The sequence below is a fragment of the Crocuta crocuta genome, unplaced genomic scaffold, assembly GCF_008692635.1.
Source record: "Crocuta crocuta isolate KB4526 unplaced genomic scaffold, BGI_CrCroc_1.0 scaffold190, whole genome shotgun sequence".
Lineage (NCBI taxonomy): Eukaryota > Metazoa > Chordata > Mammalia > Carnivora > Hyaenidae > Crocuta > Crocuta crocuta.
Genome location: NW_027527955.1, coordinates 9462112 through 9479006, shown reverse-complemented (window position 1 = coordinate 9479006; position 16895 = coordinate 9462112). Strand labels below are relative to the sequence as shown.

The 16895-nt window shown below is 43.3% G+C and overlaps 1 protein-coding gene across 1 annotated transcript; it reads left to right on the top strand.

Moving 5' to 3' along the window:
* The first annotated feature begins 15907 nt into the window (after positions 1-15907).
* Positions 15908-16866, top strand: FAM124A (family with sequence similarity 124 member A). The gene is given in 2 exon segments (XM_077752643.1): positions 15908-16121; positions 16124-16866. Coding segments are annotated over 2 exon segments (888 nt in total). The 3' UTR covers positions 16798-16866.
* The last annotated feature ends 29 nt before the right edge of the window (positions 16867-16895 follow it).

Genomic DNA, 16895 nt, shown 5'->3' with positions numbered 1-16895 from the left:
CAAAAGTCCAATACCAGATGGATTCACAGGTAAATCTACCAAACACTTAAAGAAGAGTTAATACCTATTCTCAAGGTATTCCACAAAAATAGAAGAGGAAAGAAAGCTTCCAAATATGTTTTACAAGGCCAGTACTGTCCTGATACCAAAACCAGACAGGGACACTATGAAAAAAAAAAAATCTATAGGTCAGTATCTCTGACAAGCACAGTTTTAAAAATCCTCAACAAAATGCTAGCACACTGCATTCAGCAGTACATTAAAAGGACCATTCACCTTAATTGGAATTCATTCCAGGATGTGTGCGCATGGTTTGTTATTAGCATAGCAATCAACATTATACAGCACATTAACAAAACGAAGGATAAAAATCATATCTCAATAGATGCAGAAAAGACATTTGACAAAATTCAACGTTCGTTCATAATAAAAACTGAACAAAGCAGGTTTAGAGGAAACATACCTCAATATAATAAAAACCATATATGAGAAACTCACAGCTAACATGCTACTCACGAAAACCTGAGAGCTTTTCCTCTGAGATCAGGAACAAGACAAAGATACCCACTCTTGCCACTTTTGTTTAAAATAGAACTGAAAGTCCTGGCCACGGCAATAAGAAAAATAAATTCATCCAAGTTGGTAAGGAAGAAGTTAAACTGTCATTACTTGCAGATGACATACTGTACACTGAAAATCCTAAAGATTTCACTGAAGAAACTATTAGAAGTAACAAATGATTTCAGTGAGATGGTAGGATACAAAATGAATACACAGAAACTGTGTTTCTATACACTAATAACAAAGTAGCAGAAAAATTAAGAGAATTCTATTTATAACTTCATTTTAAAAAAGCATACATACCTAGGAATAAACTAATCCAAGGAAATGAAAGATCTGCACCCTGAAAATTATAAAACATTGGTGAAAGACATTGAAGACAACACAAACAAATGGAAAGCTATTTCATGCTCATGGATTAGAAAAATATGGTGAAAATGTTCATACTACCCAAAGCAGTCTACAAATTCAGTGCAATCCCTATCAAAATCCAAAAGCATTTTTCACAGAACCCGAGAAAATGATCCTGATATTTGTATGGAATCACAAAGACCCTGAAAAACCAAAGCAATCTTGAGAAAGAACAAAGCTGGAGGTATTGCAATCCTTGACTTCAAGATATACTACAAAGCTATAGTGATCAAAACAGGATGGTACTGGCACAAAAATAGACTCACAGATTAATGGAACAGAAAGAGAACCTAGAAATAAGCCAACATTTATATGATCAATTAATCTCAACAAGAGAGGCAAGAATATACAACAGGGAAAAGACAGTCTCTTCAAATGGTGCTAGGAAAACTGGACATCTTTCTCACACCACTCACAAAAATAAACTCAAAATGGATTAAGAACCTAAATGTAAGACCTGAAACCATAAAGAAGAAACGTGGGCAGTAATCCACTGAACATGGGCCTTGGCAACATTTTTCTAGATATGTCTCCCAAAGCAAGGGAAACAAAAGCAAAAATAAACTATTGGGACTACACCAAAAATTAAAAGCTTTTGCAGATCAAAGGAAACTATCAACAAAATGAAAAGGCAACCTACTGAATGAGAAAAGAGATTTGCAAATTGATGTATCTGATAAGAAGATATCCAAAATATATAAAGACCTTATACAACTCAACATCAGAAAAATAATCTGATTTTAAAATGGGCAGAGGATCTGAATAGCCATTTCTCCAAAGAAAAAGATGGCCAACAGATACATAAAAAGATGTTCGACATCACTAATCACCAGGAAAATGCAAATCAAAACCACAATCAAATATCAACATCTATCAGAATAGCTAGCTTCAAAACGATAAGAAATAACCATTGGCAAGAATATGGAGAAAAGGGAACCCTTATGCACTGGTGTTGGGAATATAAATTAGTATAGGCACTGTGGAAAACAGTATGGAAGTGCCTCAAAAAATTAAAAGCAAATATCATATCTAGTAATTCCACTATGTATTTAGCCAAAGGAAACAAAAACACTAATTCAAAAGGATATATGCACCCTTATGTTTAGCATAGCATTGGTCAAGATATGGAAGCAACCCAAGCGTCCACTGATAGATGAATGGATAAAGAAGATACGTGTATGCATGTATACACACATGCATACACACATACAAATGGAGTATTAGCCATAAGAAAGGATAAGATTGCCATTTTTAACAACATGGATGGACCTAGAAGGCATTATGCTAAGTGAAATAAAATGAAAGAAAAAACAGAAATAGACACATTATTACAGAGAACAAGCTGATGGTTGCCAGAGGGGAGGAGAGTGGGAGATACCGGCTTCCTGTTAGGGAATGAGTAAGTCACATGGATGAAAAGTACAGCATAGAGAACATAGTCAATGTGATTGTAACTAGTGTTGTATGGTGACAGATGGTAGCTATAGTTGAGGTGAGCGTAGAGTAATGTATAGACTTGTTGCATTGCTATGTTGTATACTTGTAACTAATGTAATGTTGTGTGTCAACTCTACTTCAGTTTAAAAAAAATAATTGGTCAGAGAGACTGAGACAGTCTCACAATGAATCTCAGCCCTGGCAAGGTTTTCCACCATCAAGAAGGATCTCACAACTCAGAATCTCTCCCTGTGGAGTAAAGGCTTAGAACTCTTCTTGTGTTACTGCAACTTCTAAGGCTTAAACCTGAGAGATAAATTCCCAAAACATCTAGCTTTGAAAATCATGGACCCACAAGGCTATAGTAATGTGAGAAATAGTTATTTTTTTAAATTGTTTTTTTAAAAAAATAAAGTTTATTAATTTTGAGAGAGATAGCATAAATAGGGGAGGGGCAGAGAGAGAGAGAAGCCCAAGTAGGCTCTGCAGTGTCGGCGCAGAGCTTGACATAGGGCTCGAACTCACAAAACCGTGAGATCATGACCTGAGCTGAAACTGAGAATCAGACCCTTAACTGACTGAGCCCCAGGCACCCTGAGAAATAGCTCTTAAAGGGATGTACAGTGCCCTGTTTTTTGCAGCTGTCATCCAGGGGAGACTCCTTGGCTGCTTGCTCTAGTGTCCAGGGGGCCTTACTTTGATGGGCTCCAACAGATTGAAACAGTTCTTAACCAGCTATACTGCAGGGCACAGCAAAGAAGCATCAGACTGAAATACTCTACAAAAGAAGCTTATTAGTTTATCTTTATAGCTGTGGCCTATGGGGCATGCTTTCATTTAAATGCTTATATAGGAGCTAACTACAGTCCTCTCCAAAGACTGGGAAGGCTGGTAGGCACCATCCTGTGTTCTCCATCTTCACACTTTTCTCTTCCTGGCCCCAGTTTGCCAGTGTCTCCCAGAAAGGAGCTTTTATATTTTTTGGTGACCTAGGTTTTGTGGCTGCCACCCTGAGAAAACATTCCTTGATAGCTTTGTTCTGGTGTCCAGCCAGGCTTGTGTTCACAGATTCAGTGGGATGGTGGCAAACAAAGAAATGGTTCTTAACTGGCTATCATCCCAGAGCTCAGTGTAGAGGGAGTAGACAATACTGCTTGTCACCCAGTCATCCCTTGAAATAGGTATATTTGCATACTTTAAAATTTGCTGCTTGAGGTTCTTGCTTTCCATTAGCCTGAATCTAGGTGCTGACTGGGATCCTCCCTGTAGGACACTCACTTAGAGCACCCTCAATTGTTTGGAGCAATTAGGAATAAAATGGGATGCTTGGAAAAACACAAAGTTTTTGAGATAAAATGAAGAGCTGGAGCAAGAATGAGTAATAATAGTTTCATCTCCTACCTGATTCTACTCCTTCAGGCTGGGAAGTGTGGCTCTTTTCTCTCATGCATAGCAACCAACACAGAAAATCAAAGAAAATGAACAAACAAAAGAACATATTCCAAATGAAACAGATAAATGATTTACCTGATGATCAAGATGCTCACTAAGCTCAGGAGACAATGGATGAACAAAGGGAGAATTTCAACAGAAAAGAAAAATGTAAGTACCACATAAGAAGTCATAGAGCTGAAGAACAATAATTGAACTGAAAAATGAACTGTAGGGGTTCAGCAACAGACTAGATGAAGCAGAGGAAAGGATCAGTAAACTCCACGACAAAGCATTGGAACTCCTCCAATTAGACCAGCAAAAATAAAAAAGAAGAGTGAAGCTAGCTTAAGAAACTTATGGGGCACAACCAAGCTAGCTAACATTCATATTATAAGGATCCCCAGAAGGAGAAGAGAGAAAGGGGCAGAAAATATGACAAAATAATAGATGAAAACATTCCTAACCTGGGGAAGGAAACAGACATCCATATCCAAGAAGTCCAGAGAATTTCAACGAAGATGAACCCAAAGAGACCCATACTAAGACACATTATAATTAAAGTGTTAAAAGTTAAAGGAGAGAATCTTAAAAGCAGAAAAACTTCTTACATACAAGGGAACCTCTATAAGACTGTCACTGGAGTTTTCAGCAGCATCTTTGCAGGTCACAAGTGTATGGCATGATACATTCAAAGTGCTGAAAAGAAAAGGAAAAACTGCCAACAAAGAATACTCTACTAGGTGAAGCTGTCCTTCAGTTAAAGGAGAGAGAGAGTTTTTCACACAATCAAAGGCTAGAGTTTGTCACTACTAAACGAGCCTTACAAGAAATGCTGAGGGGACTATTTTTAGTTGAAACAAAAGAATGTTGATCAGTAACAGGAAAACATAAAAGTATAAATCTCACTGGTAAAAGTAAATATATAGTATATTTCAGAAAAGTCTAGTTTTGTAAAAGTGATGAGTTCATCATTTATGATGCTAGCATGGAGGTTAAAAGACAAAAGTAGAAATAACTATAACTACAATAATTGGTTATTGCATATACAGGAAAAATGATATAAATTATGACATCAAAACAAAAATGTTGGGGTGAAGCATAAAAATTTAGAGCTTTAGGATGTATGTGTTCAAACTTAAGTTGTTATTCCATTAAAATACACTACAGTGTATAAGTTGTTTTTTTGTAAACCTCATGGCACCCCAAAGCAAAAGCTTATAGTATATACACACCAGGTAAAGAGAAAGGAATCCAAGCACACCACTACAGAAAATCATTAAATCAGAAAGGAAGAAAGAGATCAAGAAAACAAAGAAAGGGATTATAAAACAGAAAGCAGTTTAACAAAATGATAATAAGTACATACCTGTCCATAATGACTTTGAATGTATATGGGGGCACCTGGGTGGTTCAGTTGGTTAAGCATCTGACTCTTGATTTCAGCTTAGGCCATGATCTCACGGTTCATGACAGTATGGAGCCTGCTTGAAATGCTGTCTCCCTCTATCTCTGCCCCTCTCTTCCTTGCTCTCTGTCTCTATCTAAATAAATAAATAAACAAATAAATGTAAATGGAATAAATTCTCCCCTCAAAAGACAGAAGAATGGCTGAATGAATTTTAAAAATATGTATAAATGCAATATGTATCTATGTACTACCTACAAGATACTTCCAGACAGAAAGTAAAGGGATAGAAAAAGTCTTTCCATATAAATAGAAATGGGAGGAAAGCAGGGGTAAGCTATCTTTATATCAGACAAAATAGACTTTAAGAAAAATTGTAATAAGAGACAAAGAAGGCTATTTCACCCCAGCAAGAAGATAGAACATTTGAAAACAGTTATGCACCCAGCATAGTAGTACATAAATAAATACTAAGATAATACAGTATTCACAGGGGACTTTAATGCCCCACTTTCACGAAGAGAGATCATCCAGACAAAAAATCAATAAGGAAACAATGGCCTTCAATGATACATTAAACCAGAAGACTTAACAGGTATATACAGAAGATTCCATACAAAGCAACAGAATATACAGTCTTCTCAACTGCATGGAACATCTCCAGGGTAGATCTATGTTAGGCTACAAAACAAGTCTTAATAAATTTGAGAAGTTTTAAATGATATGAAGTGTCTTTTCTAACCACAAGGGTAGAAATCATCAATTACAAGAAAAAATAACTAGAAAATTCACAGGTATGTAAAGATTAAACAGCATACTACTGAACAATAAACACATTAAGGAAAAAAGGAAAAAATTTTAAATACCTGTAGACAAATGAAAATGGAAATTCTACATACCAAAATGTGGGACACAGCAAAAGTGTCTTCTTTTGCTGCTGCTTCTTCTGTGACAGAAGTTCATAGAGATAAATCCCTACATCAAGAGACCACAAAGAGCTCAAATAAACAACCTAACTTTTACACCTCAAGGAATTAGAAAAAGAACAAATGAAACCCAGATTTAGTAGAAAGGAGATAACAAAAAGATCAGTGAACCTGAGAAAAGATGAAAAGAATTGACAAACCATTCAACTCATCACAAAAAAGGACGGACTCAAAAAAAATCAGAAATGAAAGAGGAGATGTTAAAATGAGTACGACAGAAGAAAAGGATCATAGGGGACTTCTATGAAAAATTGGGTGGCTCAGTCAGTTAAGCATCCAACTTTGGCTCAGGTCATGATCTCACAGTTCATGAATTTGAGCTCAGCATTGGGCTTTCTCGCTACTGTCAGCATGGATCCTGCTTCAGATCCTCTGTCTCCCTCTCTCTCTGCCTGTTCCCTGCACAACTCTATCAAAAATAAACATATTTTTTAATAAAAAAAAGAAATGGATAAATTCTCAGAAACATAAACTCTACCAAGACTAAATCATGAAGAAACAGAAAATCTGAGCAAACCAATTACTAGTAAGGAATAATAATATATTCCAATAATCAAATACTTCCCCAACAGAAGTCCAGAACCAGATGTCTTCACTGGTGAATTCTACCAAACATTTAAAGTTGAATTAATACCAATCCTTCTCAAACTCATCCAAAAACTAGGAGTGGAGGGAACACTCCTGAACTCATTTTATGAGGCCGGCATTGCCTCGATACCAAAACCAGACAAGCATGCCACAAGAAAATTACAAGCCAGCATCCCTAATGAACATAGGTGGAAAAATCCTCAACAAAATAATATTAGCAAACTTAATTGAACAATACATTAAAAGGATTATACACCATGATCAAGTGGGATTTATTCCAGGGATGCAAGGGTAGTTCAAAATCTGCATATCAGTGTTATATACCACATTACCAAAATGAAGCATAAAAATTGCATGGTCTTTCCAGTAGATGTGGAAACAGCATTTGACAAAATTCCACATTTACAATAAAAACTCTGGGTTTAGAAGAAACACACCTCAACATAATAAAGACATGTATATAACAGTTAAGGCCACAGCTGATATCAAACACAGTGGTAAAATGCTGAAAACTTTTCTTCTAAGACCAGAAACAAAGATTTCTGCTCTCCCTTTTATTCAACATAATATTGCAAGTCTTAGAGCAATTAAACATGACAAGGAAATTGCAAAGAAAAAAGTAAAACTGTCACTATTTGTGGATGATATACTATAAGTAGAATACCCTTAAGCCTATACTAAAAAAAAAACAACCAAAAAACCTGTTAAAACTAATGAATTCAGTAATATCACAGGATACAATATCAATATTTACAAATTTGTGGCATTTCTATACACTAAGAATGAACTATCAGAAAGAGAAATTAAGAAAACAATACCATTTATAATTTCATCAAAAGAGTAAAATACCTAAAATAAGTTTAACCAAGTTGAAAGACCTATACATTGAAAATCCTAAGACATTGATGAAGGAAACCGAAGAAGACACAATGGAAAGGTACTTCATGCTCATATTTTGGAAGGAAAGGATCAGTGTTGTAAAAAAAGGTCCATATACCCTAAAGCAATCTATGTATTCAGGGCAATCCTTACCAAAATCCCAATGGTATTTTTCATAAACCTAGAACAAATAATCCTGAAATTTGTATGGAACCACCAAGGACTCTGAATAGCTAAAGCAATCTTAAGAAAGAACAACAGACCTAGAGGCATCACACTTCCTGATTTCAAACTATGTTACAAAACTATAGCAATAAGAACAGTATGGTATTGGCATGAAAACAGGCACATAGAGTCATGGAACATAATGGGGAGCCCAGAAATAACCTCACACCTATGTGGTTGGTTAATTTACAACAGTGGGGCCAAGAATATACAAGGCAGAAAGGACAGTTTCTTCAGTAACTGGTCCTGGGATAATTGGACAGCCACATGCAAAAGAATGCAACTGGACCCCTCTTTTATACCACACATGAAATCGAACTCAAAATGGATTAACTGCTTGAACATAAGAACTGAAATGATAAAATCCCTAGAAGAAAACAGGTGGTAAGCTGCTCGACATTGGTCTTGGGGATGATTTTTTGGATTTATTTTCAGAAGCAAAAATAAACAGTGAGGCTGCAAACTAGAAGGCCCCTGCACAGCAAAGAAAACCAACCATCAACAAAACGAAAAGCCTACTGAGTGGAAGAAAATATTTGCAAATATGTATCTATAAGGGGTTAATATCCAGAAAGATAAAGAATTCACGTAACTCAGTAGCAAAAAATGTTATTAAAAAATGGGCAGAGATTCTGAGTGGAGACGTTTCTATAGGGGGCATGCAGATGGCCATACATACTATGGTGCTCAGCATCACTAATCATCAGGGACATGCAAGTCTAAACCACAAATGCTATATACCACCCCACCCCGATCAGAAGGGCTGTTATCAAACAGACAAGAAACAGCATGTTCTCAAGGATGAGGAGTAAAGCCTGTGGAATGTAAATTGTTGCAGCCACTGTGGAAAACATTATGGAGAGTCCTCAAAACCTAAAAATAGAATTACCATGTGATCCAGCAATTCCACTTGTTAGTATTCATCCAAAAGAAATGAAAACAGTAATGCAAGAAGATATTTGCATCCCTCCCATGGACACTCCCAAGCAGCATTGCTTAAAATAGCCAGGGTACAGAAGCCACCTATGCGCCCACCAGTGGATGGATGTATAAAGAAAAATGTGTTTTTTCAGCCATAAAAAAGAAATCCCACCACTTGGGATAACATAGATAGACCTCCAAGGCAGTATGCTAAGCAAAATAAGAGAAAGGCAGGTACCAGAGCATCTTACTTATATGCAGAATTAAAAAAAAAAAAAACCAAAAACTCATAGATACAAAGAACTGACTGGTGGTTGTCAAAATTGGGAGATGGGGAGTGAAGCTGTTCAAAAGGTGTAAACATTCAATTATCAAATAAGCCCTGGGGATGTAACACAGCTTGATGACCATAGTTAACAGTATTGGGTTGTGTATTAAAAGTTGCTAAGGGAGCAGACTAAAAGTTCTCTTTACAAGAAAAAACCTTTTAGCTATGTGTGGTGATGGATTAACCAGGCTTATTTCACAATATATACAAACATCGGATAATTATGTTGTACACCTGCAACTAGTGTTATATATCAACTCTATTTCAATAAGAATCGTTTTGGTAAAATAATTTTAAAACATTTAAAGTTTTTTAAATAATTTCAAAAGCAACATAGGCTTTGCCTGTGGGTATCGCTCTTAGCAGATACATGAAAACTTCCCAAAGGACAGTGAAAAGAGAAGGAAGACGTGTTTTCCTTTAGAACAAAAATCTGATTTCTCATGTGAACCCATTGCCCAATTTCCTTGAGTTGCCCCTCATTTTTTTTTTATTAATCCCTGGGTTAAAAGCTCTATAGCTGGGGGCGCCTGGGTGGCTTAGTCGGTTAAGCGTCCGACTTTCGCTTAGGTCACGATCTCATGGTTCGTGAGTTCGAGCCCCGCGTCGGGCTCTGTGCTGACTGCCAGCTCAGAGCCTGGAGCCTGTTTCAGTCTGTGACTCCCTCTCTCTCTGACCCTCCCCTGCTCACGCTGACTCTCTGTCTCTGTCCTAGAAATAAATAAAACACTGAAGAAAAAAAAAAAAGGCTCTATTGCTGGCTCATTACATAGCAGACAAAGCCATACCACTTGTGTTCGTGCCAAGGACACAACATGAGGAAAAGACCTTTCTCAGAAAGAGGAGGTGTGAGGATGCGCGTGAGCTGCGGTGAGACACTGCCCGGGGTCCCTGGGTCAAGGGCAGAATTGCCGTCACGGGGAATCTGTCCAGGGAATGAACCTACCGCCACCCAGATCATTGAAAAAGATGCTTCAGCTCAGACTCCTTTACCTCCCTAACTGCAAACTGTCTATGCTCAAAATTCCACGAGAAGCTTCGGGGTTGATTACTGCCGTTTCAAGTTTTCGATGATTTCAGAGACACAACCCGATGTCCTGGCTAGCTGCCTTAAGCAGATTCATTTATCTAATGCTATCCTGTTCCATAAATAATAGCAAAGGGGGGGACCGCTGGCTTCCAGTGAGTCAGCTAGCCTGCACTGCTTCAAAGAGAAAGGAAGGTGACCCCAAGGGACATTGCTGCTGTCACAAAAGGCAGCCCTGAGAGCCGAAAGCCAGGGCCGAGAAAGGCTTCCACAGAAGAAGGGTACTCAGGGTATTGTTTCACCTCCGCAAAGGTCACCTGGGGAAGAGTTTTCTGAAACATCTCCAGCAATTCATCCTCAGCCCCTAGCGTTCCTGGTCAAATTAGACAAGCAGACGAGAGAGGCCGCCAGAAGGGCACAGACAGACAAGACCCTGCTTTGTCCGTGCAGAGCTGGAGATTCCCACCAGATTTGCTGCAGAGACATCCCACGTGTGCTCAGCCCCAGAGCTGGGGTGTGGAGGCTCACAGCCACCCTCCTACACCCCTTTGCCCCCAGACCTTGCCATTACCACCAGCCAGCGCCAGTCCAGCTGAGCCCCACCTACCCAGCTGGCACTTCCCCCGGGCACCTGGGCCCCCCTCCAGTCACAAACACCAAGGTGCCTCCTCTCTTCAAAGTGGCGTCATTTAGGGTTTATCTGAACTCCTGTCTTCATAAGGGAGTAAAAATGAGAGAGCACAGGTAGGCTTCTGTCAAACCAGCACAGTGATGACCTGCAAAGCCATCAAGTGTTCCTCCTCTGACAGTTGTTCCTGGTCTTATGTCAAATGTAACACCACTCTGTCCCTGGCCGTGGGAGGACTGAGATGTCTCCTAGCAGTTTCTTTCTTGGGAACCTTGGCCTTCTGCTTCTCAGGCAGTAATGTTCAAAGGCTCCCGTTTTCAAGCAGATTGAGAACGCCGACACGCTCACCCAGAGCATGCTCTTCGAATAAGGCTCCAAAGACAGAAGTTATAGGGTGGTGCATATTTATCAAGTAAGAAAATCTATTGGGGCCCCCAAGGGAATGGGCCCTGATAGACATTTTAATTAATAAACACTGCCTCTCCCGTCCCAAAGCATCCTCCATGCCCAAGGACTTCCTTCTCTAAAGAGCTTCATAATTCACTTTCTCTTACTTGGCCAGACTCCAGTGATTAAGAAAATCAGTTTGCCTCTCCCAACAGCTACCTGGCTGTGACACCTCCTGGGCACCGCTCTGCCTTCAGAGGCTGCTCCTCTCCCCATCCCAAAGGTAGGACTCTTCATGCTTTCCCTTCCCTTAGGTGTCCGGCACTGGACACAGCACATCCCTCGTGGGGCATGGAGCCTTGCGGACGAACAGTTGGCCAGAGCAGCACAGTGTAGAGTCAGAAGGGTCAGGTGGAGTCTAGGACATGCCGGAGCACAGAGCAGCGAGCCTCGTGAGTGGGCCATACCCCAGCAGGGACCGGCTTGGCTCGGTGTTTTCCTTGCCCTTTTCACCTAGGTCCCTCATGCACGTAAAAGCTGGGGCTGCTCCAAACTGAAGTGTTATGGTGAGGACAGCCTCGAGGGTGCTATCTTTAGAAGACTCATACTGAACTCACTTATATTCTGTACTAAAAGCATTTTGCATCATGTTTGTCAAGCATCAATAAATCAGACCATCAGAAATCTCCTTAATTGCTTTCACCTTTAGCTCCTCAAGCTACCCTTAGCTGAATGACTTGGGAATCTTAACACGCTGTTCAGAGCCTGGAGGGCAGGACAGGGGTACACATCCACAGAATGTACAGTCTGAGAATTAAGGGGGAGGATCAGGAAGGCTGAACGGAAAATCCATACAAAATCCCGACTATCTGAATTGATGTTTAAGAAACTCATGCGACCAACTGAAAATACAGCTTATTTGTAATCAATCTTAAAAAGTGAAAGACTACAGCACTGTCTTCCAAATGCTCTTTCTGCCACCAGTCTTGCCTCCACCCCCATCCACAGACTACGCTGCTGCCACAGACTCGGCCATGCCACCATCTTGCTTTCAAGCCTTTGGGTTTTGAAGTGCAGATTCCTTATACATACACATGATTTGGGGCCGCCACGACAAGGCTCCTCTCACACAGCTCACCTCTTGGCTTTGGTTCATGCCTCGAGCCTCCAATCAGGCTGCTTTTGTGTGGCAGTGCGCTTCTATGCCATACCTGTTGGCCCTGGTTGGCAAACACCTCTTTCACGTCCAAGATTTCATCCAAGTATGACTTACTGAGCAAGCTTTCTCTACCTTTCCCCATGCCTCGCCCCTTTGTTAACTCATCCTCTCCCTCCTCTGTGCCCTAACATGGCCCATATATTGCTATTCACTTTATCGTCAAAACTCACTTTATGACGCTTGAACACTGTATTGTTAATTATTGGGGGCTAAGACCACTTCTTACCGAAAATTATCTGTGCCTGGCTCTCCAGACCTTTTTCACAGCAAAAAGCACATAGAAAATGATAATATTTATATAGTGCAAGAGGCTGCTGGTGAAAGAGATCAAGATCTCAGCACACCTGAGCGCAAGCTTTGATAACCCATTCAAAGCTTAAACACAGCAGTGAGGAAGCTTGCATAAAAGACCCTCAGTTAATACTGACTGAAAGAGTCAATTAGTCTGTTTATAAGGTTAAGAGATACCAGGGCCCCTGGGTGACTCAGTCGTTAAGCATCTGACCCTTGATTTTGGCTCAGGTCATGATTTCATGGGTCGTGGTATCAAGCCTCACATCAGCGCAGATCCTGCTTGGGATTCTTTCTCTCCTTCTGTGCCCCTCCCTCACTTGCATACTCTTCTCTCTCTCAAATTTAAAAACTTTTTTAAAAGATTGCAGTATCTGTAATTAGGCAGAGATCTTATAAATCAATGAAAGGAATGGTCATATGTAAAAAACTCCAACAGTTAAGACTTCAACATAAAACTAAGAATGAAGACTTCTTACCCAGTTCGTCAAGGTCTCCTTGACCAATATGGCACCAGACTCCATTTGCAACTTTATCTGCCATCACTGCTCTTCATGCACCTGGACTCTAATCAAGCCAAACTGCTCAGTGCCCCCTGCAAGTTCCTTGCTTACCTGCCTCTGTTTGGGTTGGCCTCTCTCCAGAACAGACTCCTCTCCACTCATGCCATCCACCAGGAGAACAGCTACCCATCTCAGAGGCTCACCTTTATAGCCACCTCCACTCAAGGTTCCTCCGCTCCTACTGGGCAGGCATGGTCTCTTCCTCCTAGCCCAATATTGTGCCTGTCATCACAGTCTCTTTCTTGTGTGAACAATTTCTTTTTATCTCCTGTCTTTTCAGTGAAATGTAAGTTTCATGTGGTCAAAGACTGTTTCATTGTAGTCCTCCCTCCTTTACCTGTAGCGGATACACGATAAATGTATATTACATTCAACTGTAGTTCCCAAGTGGCTGTGGGAAGACTCCGTTCCCATTAAACAGAGAGGCAAAGGTGTTTGTTGTGTAGGGAAGGGCTGGTGTCTCATAGCCTGCTGGGTGCCAGGAAATATCCCTTACCGTGAACCATACTCCAAATCCTTATTTCAAGTGCAAGTTGGGCCACCGTGATGGTAGGTAGGTCACTCAGTGTGTAGGTGCCCCACACCCTGGTAAAGGTAGAGTCTCCGATGAGCAAGTGACACATGCTAGCAAGACACTTGTATCAGAGTTGGAGTCGCTCTGGGGATGATGGCCTAAGAGTGTATTAAGTGCATTTTGGGCAATTCCATCATTGGACTGGTTCCCCCGGCAAGACTCAACACGTATCCAGATGTGAACCTGCGTTAAGCCCTTCTGTTAGTTTTGCTGGCTGTTTATAAAGACAACAGGATTGAGCTCCCGCCTCCCCTATCCCCTGCTCTGTGCCCTCCTTCAAACCCCAGATGATGTAGGAGACAGAGACTGACAGGGCAGAACTGAATGCTCCCCCTCCCCCCCCACTACTCACCTATGTTCTTCTCTTGGCCTCAAAGTATATAGTGCTTTCCATCTGACCATTCACATATCTAGATGTATGAAATAGCTAACAGGCTGCTAACTAAACTAGTCTTTCTTTTACAGTGGGGAGGTGCATTGTGTAGACAGGTAGACCAGAGTCCAGACCTTTGCTTAGCTATTGAGATACTTTGGGCAGAGTCTCTGAGCCTCAGTTTCCTCATTTGCTAAATGAGGATAATGCCAGTTGCCTCATAAGATAGCGGTATTGAGGAAAGCATTGCATGTAATGAATTTAGCACAGTGGCCTGTTATATATGTTCAATAAATGGTAGGTGTTATAAAAAAATTTTTTTAATATAAAAGCTTTTTATTCATAAAGCACATCACAGGACAGCTAACCGCGGAGCCCAGGAGCAGGACCCAAGCTCACCGCTGCGGGTGACAGGGGCGCCGGCCTCGGCCGCTAGGGGGCCTCTGCGACTTCCGGTCTCAGCCGCGCCCTCTGCTGGGCGGACGGCACGGAAGCCTGCGCAGAGGAGGCAGTGGTTGGCGGGCTCCTGGGAGGCGCCCCCACTGACGTGAGCCGCTCCCTGCATGGCCCGGTACCGGTGGAAGGTTCCGGAACTGGGCTCCGAGTCCAGCTCTGTGCAGACCGACCTCCCCAGCGGTGGGACCGGCCGAGCACACGGTCTCGTGTGCGGCCTCGCTTGGGCGAATTCTTGCTGCTTCTGGTCATCCGGGGCCTGTGACCTGTGACCTCTACCTGTTCATTCAGGAGCTGGTCCAGGCCCTGCTGGCCGCGCTTTGGCTCACGGGCCCTGACACTGCGCGTGGCCGGAGGATGCGTCTCCGTGAGCTGCGCGCTCCTTAGCAAGCAAGTCCAAGTGCACTTCAGGGGCACTTATTTCAATCCTCTACTAAATAGAGCCAGGCCTCCTGTTCCCAAATCCATCATTTCATGGAAACTTTGCATAGTAAGGTTGGCCCATAGGCTTGGGCACTGAGCTAGGCCAGAGGAAGAATCTGAGAGAAGCAGACGCCAGTAGGAATGTGCGCTGGGAAGAGAGGTCCCCAGTTCCATGCGACAGAGGGCGGGCGGCTAGCACAACAGGGTGAGGGGTTAAAGGCGGAGAGACTGCTTATCCAAGCTCTCTGAGCACCCGAGGTGCCAGGCCGTCGTCAGCAGCCCCCCTTCCTGTCCACGAGGTAAGCGGAAGATCTGTGGCCCCAGATGGCAAATAAATAAATGCTAATTTCCTGATAGCCCCTCACTCATCATAGATTTACTGCCCTCTGCCACGGGCCACCCGTAGGATAGGTCCTGGCAATCACACGTGTACTGGAATCAAGTCCTGTGTTTTCTGATCTGAGATCGTCTGTGATATCTCCCCTCCCCCGCCCCATCGCCCTCTTCCCGTCAGTTACATGCAGATAGCGGTGGTCTGGTTGGAAACAAACACACCCTCCAAGCCTTCTGTTTGCACTTGCTGGTAATGGTAATTCTCCCTGGTCACGCGCAGCCAGGCCCTCCTCCTTGCGGCTCTCCTCCCCGCAGGCGCCCCTCCCTGAGTACTTGAAGTAGTTACTCCCTGCGTGGCAAGGGGCTGCGTCTCCCAGGTTGAGCGCGCCCCTTGGGCTGAGAAGTCTGACCCACACCCTCCCAGGCTCTGCCACCTCGGTCTTCGCTTTAGAGTTTGGAGAATGAAATTTCTGGCGATTCGTGGCCATGACACTGCTGGAATTTTCCGGTTTCCAGTACGTGTGTTTCGTGACGAATTGAACATCCTCGTCCCCAGAGGACCCCAGTCCTCCGCTAACCCGGTGTCCCCTCTCCCCCTGCAGGCGCAGAGGGTGCACAAGCAGTGTCCTAAAGCCGGCAGAACTCAGGCCTCAGCGGAGCAGAAGCCTCCCCCCGCGCCTCCCCTGNCCCGGGCAGGGCCCACCCGGGGCCCGGCCCCGCGGGCCTGCCTCCTGGGCACCGGCAGGAGTTTGCCAGACGAGCCAGCAGCCCTCCCAGCCTTCCCTGGTCTTTCCAGAGAAGCAAGTCCTTGTTTTGTTTGCCCACAGGAGACCCCTCCCCGGGCTCCTCGGCCCTGCCACAGTGGTTCTCAAACACAGGCGACCCGGGGCACAGGCCGCCGGGCCTCCTCTCCATCGATGACTTGGAGGGGGCGCAGGAGACAGACGTGGACACGGGCCTGCGCCTGTCCTCCTCGGACCTCTCGGTGGTCTCTGCGTATTCCGCGCCCAGCAGGTTCTGCGGCAGCGGGGACGCCACCCTCCCCTCTGAAAGATGCGGCAGCCACTGGCCCAAGCCCAGGGGCTCCAGAGAAGGGCCGCTGCCCGCTGGGAGTGGGGTGACCACGGAGACCTCCTGGGCGTCCCTTCCGTTCTTCACCAAAGGCCCTTCCAGCTCCTCCACCACAGCTGCTGCCGCCCCGCCTGCTTCCGGCACCTCCTTGCGCACAGAGTCCTCACCCGAGTTCGCCGGTGGTGCTCCCAGTGCCGAGCAGACCCGCAGGGACGACCCCCCACCACCCGCCGTGCTGGCTGCACCTGCGGACAACGATATGGAGGAATTCTACATCTGAACGCTCCCTGCTCTGGCTCTTCAGACACACTGGCTCAGGTCCGACTGGCCCCTCTGGGGTCTGAACCCCGCGCGCATTCTCCGTTCTCAGCCGGCTCC